Genomic DNA, 15512 nt, shown 5'->3' on the forward strand with positions numbered 1-15512 from the left:
ACTGACACGGCCCGCTACCAAAACCTGCGGGCTCTCCTTCACCGTAGCCAACGTGAGAAAAACATTTAAACGTGTTATTAACCCTCGCAAGGCAGCCGGCCCAGACGGCATCCCTAGCCGTGTCCTCAGAGCATGCGCAGACCAGCAGGGTGGTGTGTTTAAGGACATATTCAATCAATTCCTATCCCAGTCTGCTGTTCCCACATGCTTCAAGAGGGCCACCATTGTTCCAGTTCCCAAGAAAGCTAAGGTAACTGAGCTAAACGACTATCGCCCCGTAGCACTCACTTCCGTCATCATGAAGTGCTTTGAGAGACTAGTCAAGGACCAGATCACCTCCACCCTACTTGACACCCTAGACCCACTCCAATTTGCTTATCGCCTCAATAGGTCCACAGATGACACAAATCGCAATCAACCTGCACACTGCCCTACCCCATCTGGACAAGAGTAATACCCATGTAAGAATGCTGTTCATCGATTACAGCTCAGCATTTAACACCATAGTACCCTCCAAATTTGTCTTTAAGCTCGAGACCCTGGGTCTCGACCCCGCCCTGTGCAACTGGGTCCTGGACTTTCTGACGGGCCGCCCCCAGGTGGTGAGGGTAGGAAACAACATCTCCACCCCGCTGATCCTCAACGCTGGGGCCCCACAAGGGTGCATTCTCAGCCCTCTCCTGTACTTCCTGTTCACCCTTGACCGCGTGGCCATGCACGCCTCCAACTCAATCATCAAGATTGCAGACGACACTACAGTGGTAGGCTTGATTACCAACAATGATGAGACGACCTACAGGGAAGAGGTGAGGGCCCTCGGAGTGTGGTGTCAGGAAAATAACCTCACACTCAACAAAACAAAAGAGATGGATCGTGGACTTCAGGAAATAGCAGAGGGAGCACCCCCCTATCCACATCTACGGGACAGTAGTGGAGAAGGTGGAAAGTTTTAAGTTCCTCGGCATACACATCACAGACAAACTGAAATGGTCCACCCACACAGACAGCGTGGTGAAGAAGGCGCAACAGCACCTCTTCAACCTCAGGAGGCTGAAGAAATTCGGCTTGTCACCGAAAACACACTTTTACAGATGCACAATTGAGAGTATCCTGTCGGCTGTATCACCGCCTGGTACGGCAACTGCTCCGCCCACAACCGTAAGGCTCTCCAGAGGGTAGTGAGGTCTGCACAACGCATTACCGGGGGCAAACTACCTGGTCTCCAGGACACCTACACCACCCGATGTCACAGGAAGGCCAAAAAGATCATCAAGGACAACAACCACCTGAGCCACTGCCTGTTCACCCCGCTGTCATCCAGAAGACGAGGTCAGTACAGGTGCATCAAAGCTGGGACCGAGAGACTGAAAAACAGCTTCAATCTCAAGGCCATCAGACTGTTAAACAGCCATCCCTAACATTGAGTGGCTGCTGCCAACACACTGACTCAAATCTATAGCCACTTTAATAATAAAAAATTGGATATAATAAATGTATCACTAGTCACTTTTAACAATGGAACTTTATATAATGTTTACATACCCTACATTACTCATCTCATATGTATATACTGTACTCTATACCATCTACTGCATCTTGCCTATGCCGCACGGCCATCGCTCATCCATATATTTATATGTACATATTCATTCCTTTACACTTGTGTGTATAAGGTAGTAGTTGTGAAATTGTTAGATTACTTGTTAGATATTACTGCACGGTCGGAACTAGAAGCACAAGCATTTCGCTACACTCGCATTAACATCTGCTAACCATGTGTATGTGACCATTAAAATTTGATTGATTTTAAGTAGCTACAACATTATACCAAGCCATAAGAGGGAAATACTGTACTAGGCTATCATCCCAAAATATGACCAGTTGATTGTAGGTACTATGTCGCTGCTTTGAGAGCACCATACCGTATCTAATGGGGTATCCTGTTGTGAATTGGGGGGCTCCGAGGAAAACAATTGGGCACAGTACGCCTTGACAGCACACCTACTTAATGTGATATAGTCACAGATGGCTCAGTCAGCAATACTAATCCCCATAATTCATCACTCTTCTCTCTCTGGGATGAGGACAAGGACAGCAGGAAGAAGCAGTGTTGCCACAGTAACACCAGGAGTGACAAGATGCCTGCAAAGCATTTTTCACCTGTGAACAGAGAACTATGCTACGCATGCCTCTCCCCAATGTCAATATGCCTTGTCCATTGCTGTTTTTGTTAGTGATTATTGTCTTATTTCACAGTGGAGCCTCCAGCCCTGCTCAATATGCCTCAGCTAACCCTCTTGTCCCACCTCCCACACATGCGGTGACCTCACCTGGTTTAATTTATGTCTCTAGAGACAATACCTCTCTCATCGTCACTCAATGCCAGAGTTTACCTCCACTGTATTCACATCCTACCATACCTTTGTCTGTGCATTATGCCTTGAATCTATTCTACCGTGCCCAGAAACCTGCTCCTTTTACTCTCTGTTCCGAACGACCTAGACGACCAGTTCTTATAGCCTTTAGCCGTACTCTTATCCTACTCCTCCTCTGCTCATCTGGTGATGTGGAGGTTAACCCAGGCCCTGCAGTGCCTAGCTCCACTCCCATTCCCCAGGCGCTCTCATTTGTTGACTTTTGTAACTGTAAAAGCCTTGGTTTCATGCATGTTAGCATTAGAAGCCTACTCCCCAAGTTTGTTTTATTCACTGCTTTAGCACACTCTGCCAACCCGGATGTCCTAGCCGTGTCTGAATCCTGGCTTAGGAAAGCCACCAAAAACCCTGAAATTTCCATCCCTAACTATAACATTTTCCGAAAAGATAGAACTGCCAAAGGGTGCGGAGTTGCAATCTACTGCAGAGATAGCCTGCAGAGTTATGTCTTACTATCCAGGTCTGTGCCCAAACAATGAGCTTCTACTTTTAAAAATCCACCTTTCCAGAAACAAGTCTCTCACCGTTGCCGCTTGCTATAGACCACCTTCTGCCCCCAGCTGTGCCCTGTACACCATATGTGAATTGATTGCCCCCCATCTATCATCAGAGCTTGTGCTGTTAGGTGACCTAAACTGGGACATGCTTAACACCCCGGCCATCCTACAATCTAAGCTTAATGCCCTCAATCTCACACAAATTATCAATGAACCTATCAGGTACAACCCCAAATCCGTAAACACAGGCACCCTCATAGATATCATCCTAACCAACCGGCCCTCCAAATACACCTCTGCTGTCTTCAACCAGGATCACAGCGATCACTGCCTCATTGCTTGTGTCCGTAATGAGTCTGCGGTCAAATGACCACCCCTAATCACTGTCAAATGCTCCCTAAATCACTTCAGCGAGTAGGCCTTTCTAATCAACCTGGCCCGGGTATCCTGGAAGGATATTGACTCCATTCCGTCAGTAGAAGATGCCTGGTTATTCTTTAAAAGTGCATTCCTCACAATCTTAAATAAGCGTGCCCCTTTCAAAAAAATTGGAACCAGGAACAGATATAGCCCTTGGTTCACTCCAGACTTGACTGCCATTGACCAGCACAAAAACATCCTGTGGCGTACTGCATTAGCATCGAATAGCCCCCGCGATATGCAACTTTTCAGGGAAGTTAGGAACCAATATACACAGGCAGTTAGGAAAGCAAAGGCTAGCTTTTTCAAACAGAAATTTGCATCCTGCAGCACAAACTCCAAAAGGTTCTGGGAGAATAAAGAAGTCCATGGAAAATAAAATCACCTCCTCCCAGCTGCCCACTGCACTGAGGCTAGGATACACTGTCACCACCGATAAATCCAAGATAATTAAGAATTTCTATAAGCATTTTTCTACGGCTGGCCATGCTTTCCACCTGGCAACCCCTACCCTGGTCAAAAGCCCTGCACCCCCCCTGCACCCCCCATTTCTCCTTCACCCAAATCCAGATATCTGATGTTCTGAGAGAGCTGCAAAATCTGGACCCCTACAAATCAGCAGGGCTAGACAGTCTGGACCCTCTCTTTCTAAAACTATCAGCCAAAATTGTTGCAACCCCTATTACTAGCCTGTTCAACTTCTCTTTCATATCGCCTGAGATCACTAAAGATTGGAAAGCTGCCGCGGTCATCCCCCTCTTCAAAGGGGGAGACACTCTAGACCCAAACTGCTACAGACCTATATCCATCCTACCCTGCCTTTCTAAGGTCTTTGAAAGCCAAGTTAACAAACAGATCACCGACTATTTTGAATCCCACCGTACCTTCTCCGCTATGCAATCTGGTTTCCGAGCTGGTCATGGGTGCACCTCAGCCACACTCAAGGTCCTGAACGATATCATAACCTCCATCGATAAGAGACAATACTGTGCAGCTGTATTGATAGACCTGGCCAAGGCTTTCGACTGTCAATCACCACATTCTTATCGGCAGACTCAACAGCCTTGGTTTCTCAAAAGACTGCCTCGCCTGGTTCACCAACTACTTCTCAGACAGAGTTCAGTGTGTCAAATCGGAGGGCCTGTTGTCCGGACCTCTGGATGTCTCTATGGGGGTGCCACAGGGTTCAATTCTCGGGCCGACTCTTTTCTCTGTATACTTCAATGATGTCGCTCTTGCTGCTGGTGATTCTCTGATCCACCTCTACGCAGGCGATACCATTCTGTATACTTCTGGTCCTTCATTGGACACTGTGTTAATTAACCTCCAGATGAGCTTCAATGCCTTATAACTCTCCTTCCGTGGCCTCCAACTGCTCTTAAATGGAAGTAAAACTAAATGCATGCTCTTCAACCGATCGTTACCAGCACCTGCCCCCCCGTCCAGCATCACTACTCTGGACGGTTCTGACTTAGAATATGTGGACTTCTACAAATACCTAGGTGTCTGGTTAGACTGTAAACTCTCCTTCCAGGTTCACATTAAGGATCTCCAATCCAAAATTAAATCTAGAATCGGCTTCCTGTTTCGCAACAAAGCATCCTTCAATCATGCTGCCAAACATACCCTCGTAAAACTGACCATCCTACCGATCCTGACTTTGGCGATGTCATTTACAAAATAGCCTCCAACACTCTACTCAGCAAATTGGATGCAGTCTATCACAGTGCCATCTATTTTGTCACCAAAGCCCCATATACTACCCACCACTGCGACCTGTATGCTCTCGTTGGCTGGCCCTCGCTTCATTTTCATCGCGAAACCCACTGGCTCCAGGTCACCTATAAGTCTTTGCTAGGTAAAGCCCCGCCTTATCTCAGCTCACAGGTCACCATAGCAGCACTCACTCGTAGCACGCGCTCCAGCAGGTATATTTCACTGGTCACCCCCAAAGCCAAATCCTCTTTTGGCCACCTTTCCTTCCAGTTCGCTGCTGCCAATGACTGGAACGAATTGCAAAAATCACTGGAGACTCATATCTCTGGAGACTCATATCTCCCTCACTAACTTTAAGCACCAGCTGTCAGAGCAGCTCACAGATCACTGCACCTGTACATAGCCCATTTGTAAATAGCCCATCCAACTACCTCAACCCCATACTGTTATTTTTTTTGCTCCTTTGCACCCCAGTATCTCTACTTGCACATTCAACTTCTGCACATCTATCACTCCAGTGTTTAATTGCTAAATTGTAATTATTTCACCACGATGTTCTATTTATTGCCTTACCACCTTATCTTACCTGATTTGCACACACTGTGTATAGACTTTTTTTCTGTTTTATGTTTGTTTATTCCATGTGTAACTCTGTGTTGTTGTTTGTGTCGCAGTGCTTTGCTTTATCTTGGCCAGGTCGCATTGTAAATGAGAACTTGTTCTCAACTAGCCTATCTGGTTAAATAAAGGTGAAATAAAATACACATTTAAAATAAAGAGAACCTCTGTACTTACCACGCCACGGTGATACAGAAGAAAATCTGAATTCTCAAAACAAAGTTGATTCCTGAAAGTTGACGTGATCATTCGTGTTGTAAGGATAAGCGAAGGGGTCACTAAAGGGCTATTAGAAGAGCCTTATGACGCGATATCAGTGACTGTTTTCCCACCTGAGAGATCACCTACTAAAAGTGTCACCTTTCAACCAAATTGACTTTCAATCCAATGTAGATGTCCACAGACTAAGTTGGATGAATGATTTTGCAGTGTTAAATGAAATGTAAAATATCACATTGATTTCCAGTGACTGGATAATGCTAAACAAGTGCTGCACAATGACATCATCAACTTTATCCATGTCTGATTGATGACATCATCAACTTTATCCATGTCTGATTGATGATGTCATCATCTTTATCCATGTCTGATTGATGATGTCATCACCTTATCCATGTCTGATTGATGACGTCATCATCTTTATCCATGTCTGATTGATGATGTCATCATCTTTATCCATGTCTGATTGATGACATCCATGTCTGATTGATTGACATTGTGGTGTTGGCCGTGTGAACTGTTTCTTTGGGACTCAAATGACAGATTTGACACGCTTCTGCAGAGGGTGAATCATACACACAGGCAGGCAGGGAGACAGACAGGCAGGGGGACAAAGAGACAGGCAATGGGTGCAATGTAAATCATGAAATACAAACCTGAACTTTGAGAACAAAGAACTTAGGTAATTGTAGTCTTATATATATATAACTTAGCAAGAGTCATACACATACCTAGTCAAGGTAGACTGCTCTCATCTGTTCCCAGTTATAGCAGTGAGACAGTGTGTGTGTGCGTGCGCATACAGTAGTTTGTCAAACAAAGCAGGTTGACAGGGAAATAGATTCATTGTCAGTCATGAAATACTGACCTAAACTTATAGATGAAAAACGGTGTTCTTCCATAACTCACACTGATAAAGATGTTCCTTTTTATCTGCTGGATTATGCTTTCAGGTCCTGTCAAATACCAGGTATACTGCTCTACCATCACAGGGTATCTGCTTACAGTTTCTCCAGTAAGATCCGTGTGTGTGCAGGCAGTAGCCTATATAGTTTACAGAGATACAACAGAAACATAGCTAAGGCTGTTGTGGTTGAATGTGCCCTTCACTCACCATGGCAGAGGAGTTGCGTCTGGATCCGAGGGGTGTGGTGGGCAGAGAGTTGAGGGAGGAGCTGGCGTTGAACTCCTCGGAGCTGAGGTTGTCTACAGAGCCATCACTGAGCCCACTGCTGATGGAGCTGCTCTCTTCCCAGCTGAAAAGAGAAGGGGTCAAAGGTTATAATAAAGCAGAGCATGGTACTGTTTAGAAGGGAATATATAGTTACTGTGTATTAACAGTTATAAAGCTATCTAACAGTAAAGGAAAGGGGGATACCTAGTCAGTTGTACAACTGAATGCATTCAACTGAAATGTGTCTTCCACATTTAACCCAATCCCTCGTAGTTAAAGAGGAGGTTATTAAAGGATAAGACAAAGGTAGGTCTAAATTGGCAACAGCTTTGACTGTCCATCTGTCCTCCTGAAGGGATACCATGGTAACGGCCAGCTACATGCTGTTCGATCAGACAAGGGATGCCTAGGTTGCACCACACAGCTGCTTTGATTCTAACACAACTAGGAACTATCTTTATCCTCTCAGTGACAAACTACAGTTCCATGAGTGGCACTTTGACTGAAGTTTCCTCAGCACGGGACGTTTATGTTAAATCAAGTTGACTGGGCGAGGCCGAGGGTGGCAGTGGTTCGACAAGAAGCTCAGGGATAGCGTGCTCCAAGGAGCGATAGAACAGGGGAGTTAGAGAAGAAGGGGAAATCCCAGTGACAGCTGCCTGTGGGTCTGGGCTGTCATCCCGCCACCCGCCTGCCTGACCTGGCCTGGCCTGTCCTGGGACAGATGATGCTGGAGAGGCCCATACGTGAGAGGGAGGGAGGGAGGGAGGGGAGGGAGGGAGGTGGACACACAGATGAGCAGTTACAGTGTGGTACTGTAACCCAAAAATCTGTTGCTCGCTCACAAGACAGCAACTAATACTTGGACCAAATGGAACCCTGAATAAATCTGAATATGAGTGAATTTGAATTTCACACTCTGAAAAAACAGGTAATTGAATTTCACACTCTGAAAATACAGCTCATTGAATTTCACACTGAAAATACAGGTCATTGAATGTAACAAGTGGTGGAGGATGTAGTCGAGACGATTATTGTCATGTAAAGCTCAGAACAGGACAATACAACTTTTTAAATGGAGACCCGGGTTCTAAAGCGAGCTTTGTATGCCTTTATTGTTTCAATAGAAACATCTCAAGAGTGCTGTAATGTTAAGTACCTCTTAGATGTATGTAACTGTTATGTTCTCTCACAAACGTGTCCGATAGCAAAAGGAAGATACTGTAATAAGACTCTTAGAAAGCCAAGTCATTCCTGACTTCTCTTCTCTGTCTGTGCTTTCCTTCCCGGCTGAGTTGAAATGGCTCTTTGTGGGTTCCTACTCTGCAATTAGCAGGGTGATGGAACATGGAATTGCATATGCTGAAAACACTGGGAGAAAAAAACAGTCTGAAGAAAGTCTGAGGCAGAGGAGGCAATTGGACTTAATCACATGGCTACGGAGAAGTGAGTCCCCCCCCAAAAAGGGCATTGGGTAAAACCTAGAATCTACCAGTCACTGGAACACTTCAGTATATAATGTTGCGCACTGAAGTGAACTACTACCATAAATGTACAGGACAAAAAGCATATGTTGGTGTCGGTCACAAAATTGTATAAAGTCCCTTAATTAATCATTTCTCAGAAGCACCAATCACCTTAAGTGGATACATGAATCTAAAAAGAAGTTTATAAACTAAGGGGTTTATTTCCTTTCCATCCCTCATCAGGTAGACATATAAAACAGACACATAGAACTGTTGGCCAACACAGAGACAGGGTGTTGAGTGATGTTTTAATTGGCGGTTGTGGAGCTAAGAGTTTAAAGCCTGATCTGTGTTGCTGCACTGCAGTGCTCTCCGTAGGTGGTTCTCAAACACAACCATCTCATTAAAGATAGTCCACAGAAATTAGTGGCAATTATTAGTTAATATCCTTTCCAAACCTCTAAAAATCCTTTTAATATCCTTTCAAGAATAGTAGGAATATTGCATCCGTCTGATCTGTTAGCTTTATGTCTAGCTGGCTTGGAGAAAATAGATATTGAAGATGGCAAGATTGGGGGTTTATATACTGAATGCTAAGCAGAGTTTTGTGATGTGCAATGGTTGAAAGGTACTTCTTGGTCTATAAACTTTGTACAGAGGACTGAGGTGAGCCGCATTTGTCGCCACTCTAAGCAGCAATGCTATAAACAGCAGTCTTGGAACAACCACAGACCAGCAAGGATTCATCACGGGACTAGGCTGAACAGCATGGACCTCAGCTCACAGTAATACTACAACTTGGCCTAAATGTGTGATGAGTTGATGTCCAAGGAAAGGTTCCATCTTCTACATTGTGATTTGAAAATGTTATTCTCGTACACACTGGTGAAACCAGATCACATTGAGGGAGAGCCTGTTCTTTAAGGCAAGTCATTCAGTGTTCTGGCATTATTGAACTGATTAACAGAGATCCACAGGTACTCACCCCAGTCTTTTATATTTGAAAAGTTACACCTTATGCAGTAGTTTCTAGCCAGTGGTTTGTTACAAAGGAATGACCCTGTCGAGTCCAGTATCTCCCCAAGGGGATGGCAAATCCAGGAGAGACCGGGAGGGTCTGCAACTCTGTATAGCCTGTAGCCTGTTGATATTGCAACATGCGTCTACTTTGGAGCTTACATTTCAGAGTTAAAACTCAGACAAGGAGGGTGGGAGGAACATAACCACTTACTGTACTTCATACTTTGGGGTGGAAATTAGCTTTTTGTTTTCCGTGGCACTGCTCCAAGCTTACCGGCTGATTCATGCGTTAGTGCTATTATTTGAATTTCAGTCGTTGAGAAAATGTTTTGGTTTGAAAGATTGAGGGAGGGGTTGTGTGGTGGGTGAAGGAGGGAGGGAGGGGGGAACAATATGATCTACATTCTCCCCTCCTCCCTAGCGGAGCACAAACTGGGACCAGCTGTGTGCAACAAGAGGACTCTTATTGGTTACCAAAAGCTTGTCATTGTGTAATGCACTAGATGTTCATGGCTAGACTACTAGATGATCTGACTGCTAAAAGACAACTTTCTGCATACTGTAGGGATACTAAACCTAACAATGATTTCACTTGATTCAATCAACCATAATAAATTGAAAACATCAACAATCATGCAGAGAAATGTGTGACATTTTGCGCTATAATGATTTATGTCAACCATATTCATATAGCTGTGACTACATAAACAAACCAAACCACTAGCATCCTTATACAGAGAAAGATCAACAGTACCATGAGACTTTGATGTCATTCCTGCAAGGCTAATAAGTGGTCCATTTGGATAAGCACCCAGGCATCACACCTAATAAAACAACATAGAACTTCCTCCACACACACATACACAGGGATTCATTGAACAGGTTTAAAGCCACTGTTGCTGCACCACACTATTGGAGAGTCCCACTATTGATGTGTGTGGTAACATGTGGATCGTCTGACCCGATAGATGTCACGAGATAGTAAAAGGTGCGTAAACCATTAATGGTCAAGTCCTTGAAACAACCAGACCTGTGTCATATAATCCCAAATACTTTAGCTGCACTTGATTTAGATTGCCCAGTCTATGGAAACAATGGGAAAGTCCCAAAAGTGCAAACTCCAAGTTATATCAAGTGCACCTCCAATATTTTCAATTTACAGGGCCTTATGAAAGTATTCACACTCCTTGCCTTTTCCAGATTTTGTTGTGTCATTTCCTGAATTTTAAATGGATAATATTTCGATTTTTTGTCAGTGGCCTACACACAATATCTCATAATGTCAAATTGGAATTGTTTATTAATTAATAAAAATATATATAAAAAATGATTCAATAAGTCAATAAGTATTCAACCCCTTTGTTATATCAAGACTAAATTAGTTCAGGAAAAATGTGCTTAATAAGTTGCATGGACTCATTCTGTGTGGAATGATAGTGTTTAACATGATTTTTTTATGATTACCTCATCTCTGTACCCCACACATACAACTATCTAAAAGGTCCCTCAGTCGAGCAGTGAATTTCAAACACAGATTTAACCACAACGTTTTCCAATGCCTTGCAAAGGACACCTACTGGTAGATGGGTAAAGCAGACATTGAATATCCCTTAAAGCATGGTGAAGTTATTCATTACACTTAGGATGGTGTATCAATACACCCATTCACGACAAAGATACAGGCCTCCTTCTTAACTCAGTTGCCAGAGAGGAAGGAAACCACTCCGGGATTTCACCATAAGGCCCATGGTGACTTTAAACAGTTACAGAGTATAATGGCTGTGATAGGAGAAAACTGAGGATGGATCAACAACATTGTAGTTACTCCACAATACTAACCTAATTGATAGTGAAAAGAAGGAAGCCTGTACAGAATACAAATATTCCAAAACTTGCATCCTGTTTGCAATAAGACACTAAAGTAATACCTCAAATAATGTGGCAAAGCAATTCACTTTTTGTCCTGAATAAAAAGAACTGGGGAGTTTTTCAGGATAAAAAATAAACATATTGGAGCTAAGCACCTAAAACCTGGATTAGTCTGCTCCACCAGACACTGGGAGACAAATTCACCTTTCAGTAAGGCCAAATTCACCTAAAACACGAGGCCAAATCTTTACTGGAGTTGCTTACCATGAAGACAGTGAATGTTCCTGAGAGGCAGAGTTACAGTTTTGACTTAAATCTGCTTGAAAATCTATGGCAAGACCTGAAAATTGTTGTCTAGCAATGATCAACAACCAATTTGACAGATCTTGAAGCATTTTTAAAAGAACAGTGTGCAAATATTGTACAATCCAGGTGTGCAAAGCTCTTAGAGACTTACCCAGAAAGACTCACTGCTGTAATCACTGCCAAAGGTGATTCTAAAATGTATTGACTCAGGGGGTTGAATACTTGACAAATGTTAGAATTTTTCTTACACTTTGACATTATAGACTATTTTGTGTAGATCGTTGACAAAAATGACAATTGAATCCATTTTAATCCCACTTTGTAACACAACAAAATGTGCAAAAATGAAAGGGGTGTGAACAAGTTCTGAATGCACTGTATGTATTTGGACTGAAAGAAGGAATGAAAGAAGGACGGCAGACAGTACAGCTAGGCAAAATCACAGTTCATGACTCTTGGGAGCGCATACCTGTGGCTGAACGCTCAATGAATCTTCAATTACCCAGATACTGTAGCTGTGGTACTGTTGCTACAATTCCACCATGGAGGGTGTTCTTTTAACCAATCCCATAATTGCTTGTGAAAAACAAGTGCCAACTCTCCATCTAACAAGACCTCAGTGCTTACTTGCCAAAGTATAGAGCTTTGCTTGATAAGAAAAATGTTGACTGTCTGCCTCTGAGTCACTTGCTCTAGATCCATTTGAACATTTGACCCAGCAGGTAGCCTATATACAGATATATACGTTTTAGAAAATGTCAGTATTTATATAGCCTATAAGCTAGTAATTTTATCAAAACTCTATTACAGGTTAAAAAATATATACAAATTCGAAATGTCCATTGGGAAAGCTGCTGTGGATAGATAAAATAAACTGATGAGCGATTTTTTCTGTTAAACTGCAACTATGCAATTCAGTTGATTGATTTCAATAACATAAAAAAAATCGCATAATTGGCTTTTTTCAATTAGAAAAAAAAACAATTGAAATGTCTCTTTTCAATGTTTTTGTTTGTTTTTCAACAGTTGCCAGTCTAATTACCATCATTTCATCAGGTGAGCAAGCTACAATGGGCACAATGTTACATTCTAAACAGTTCATTGGTCAACTCTTGAGTCATACACACACCTTTCAAATTCCATGCATTCACAGTATTGAGAAAAATTTACAGAGCTACAGTACATTGTCTGATGGTGTTACACGATGTTCTGTATTGTTATAATCATCAACGCTTAGTGCCTACCTTGGACCCGAAGTCAAATGTATTGTCCTTTTCGCACCGGGCGCAGTCCGCTTCCGCATTGGCGGCACTTTCCCAATTAGTACACGTCCGCTCATTTTCGCGCAATTCTGACATAAAAAAGCATTTAGAAGAAAAATAATCACGTAACGTCATGAAGCCTCAAGGAAGGCTCAACGCTCCATTCAAATATGTATTGCAGCAACCTCCTATTCCCCATACAGTAAGGACTGCGGACCAGTTGGGAAACACCCCCAAGTAAGAGGCTAAAAAGTGACCCCCCTACTCTCCCTCTCCTGATGGCTAACAGCTGTTCCCAAAACTGCCACATGTAAACCCACATCATATCATCAACACCACCATTATAGCTACTTGAATAAACTAATTGTTCAATAACCCTTGAATATTGCCCTCTAGGGTTAACATGGATATTACATAACATGGCATATGACACTGGGCTATTATGTTTAAGATGACAATACGTCAAATGTACAGAGAAATCATTTTACAGAATGAATCTGGAAGTTACAGGGGGCCTTCCTTTGCTGTAGGCCATATATGTCAACATTACATACGCTTAAAATATTCAGAGGATATAAATCTAATCAATATAACCGACTATAAGCTCTTTAAATACTCTCTCTGGGCTAAGTTTTGTTCTCTCTGCTCCCCCTCCTGCTAAGCTGGAACACTGGAGCGGTAAGGGACACCGCCTTCCAGGAAGACAGCTTGACTGAGTACCCTCCCTGCTTGACCTTCAGTCAGAGGACCACCAGGGAGGAGAGATGAGAACATAGATTTATATATATATATGTTTTTTAAAAACATTTATTTAACCTTTCTTTAACTAGGCATGAGAACATAGAGAAGCAGCTAATGTTCACTTAGACTTAGAATAGACCACTACACTAATAGGCTACAATAAATACACCCATTGTGTTACTGTAGCTAAATACTTACTGCTCCACAGCCTCTTCCAAGGCTCTACTGTGTTCCTGGAGAGCTAACATCCCGGGTCCGGTTCCCGATAGCATTGGAACTTGGAGTTCTGAGTGTTTTGAGGATGCATCATTCCTACAACGGCCAAAGATGGGACATGTGTTTCTCAAAACACGCAGAAAGAACGTTCTGTAGCACTTCATTTCAAAGTGTACCATCTGGGTTAACTTAGTTCAGCTGGTAAAAACATGATCAGTAGGTCAACCTCACTGACTGGGATCTAATAAGAGTGTCATCCCAGATGTGGAAAAATACACTGTTTCAAAGCATAGTACATGTAATTACTATTACCACTGTACCTCCCGGGTGGCGCAGTGGTCTAGGGCACTGCATCGCAGTGCTAGCTGCGCCACCAGAGTCTCTGGGTTCACGCCCAGGCTCTGTCGCAGCCGGCCGCAACCGGGAGGTCCGTGGGGCGACGCACAATTGGCATAGCGTCGTCCGGGTTAGGGAGGGTTTGGCCGGTAGGGATATCCTTGTCTCAGTATGTAAATGTAATAAAATGTATGCACTCTACTGTAAGTCGCTCTGGATAAGAGCGTCTGCTAAATGACTAAAATGTAAATGTAAATGTACTAGTTTCAAAGCATCTGGAAGTTCCACTTCATTTTTTATTTATTTTTATTGAACCTTTATTTAACTAGGCAAGTCATTTAAGAAAAATTCTGATTTACAATGACAGCCTAACCTGGGCCAAATCCTAACCCGGAAGACACTGGGCCAATTGTGCACCGCGCTATGGGACTCCCAATCACGGCCGGTGGTGATACAGCCTGGAATCGAACCAGGGTCTGTAGTGACACCTCTAGCACTGAGATGCAGTTCCTTAAACTTCTGCGCCACTCGGGAGGCCAATTGGCATGGCTGCACTTGGATCAGCTTTCTCCATTCACATCTTAACTTAACACTATAATTATTCCTCAGTACTGACGACAGATCAGCTTCTAGAGATATATTATCATAATTTCACAATAAGGTACAGAAATTAAGTGAAACTTCCAGAAGCTTTAAATTGAAGGCCAGGTTGTAAGGGTGGGTAATGTACTGTATGAGTACACATTAATAACAAGTAAGTACCCCTCAAGGTACACTTCATTGTAACTAGCTACATCCTGTGTAACACCTAGTAATTCCATTGTAATTAGGCAAACATGACATGCACTATGCTTTGAAACAGTGTGTTTATTCTGATGACCAAGTTCACCCAGATCGTACACTTTATTCTCCATTCACATCTTACCTTAACATTATAATTATTCCTCAGTACTGACGACGGATCAGCTTCTAGAGATATATTATCATCTATATGTCTGCAAATATTCAGGCGGCTTATTTCAATGCTTAGCCTACCCTATAATAATGCAAAAAATCCGATTTGGCACATCATTGAGCACACTACTCATCATGAAACATATTTAGGCAACAATTACAGACAGTAGCCTACAATTAGCAAAGTAGAACTCGATTGGATGAACATGAAAGTGCTTTCAATATGATTGAAATATATAGGACTATGTAGCCTGTGTTTACCT

At 43.0% G+C, this 15512-nt stretch overlaps 1 protein-coding gene across 1 annotated transcript in view; it reads right to left on the reverse strand.

Moving 5' to 3' along the window:
* Nucleotides 1-15512, reverse strand: part of LOC120058540 (neuron navigator 1-like) — a 95848-nt gene that overhangs the window by 40947 nt on the left and 39389 nt on the right. The window contains exon 4 of the mRNA XM_039007279.1: nucleotides 7020-7161. Coding sequence (XP_038863207.1) covers nucleotides 7020-7161 — 142 coding nt within the window. The remainder of the gene's footprint in view (nucleotides 1-7019; nucleotides 7162-15512) is intronic.

The sequence above is a fragment of the Salvelinus namaycush genome, chromosome 2, assembly GCF_016432855.1.
Source record: "Salvelinus namaycush isolate Seneca chromosome 2, SaNama_1.0, whole genome shotgun sequence".
Lineage (NCBI taxonomy): Eukaryota > Metazoa > Chordata > Actinopteri > Salmoniformes > Salmonidae > Salvelinus > Salvelinus namaycush.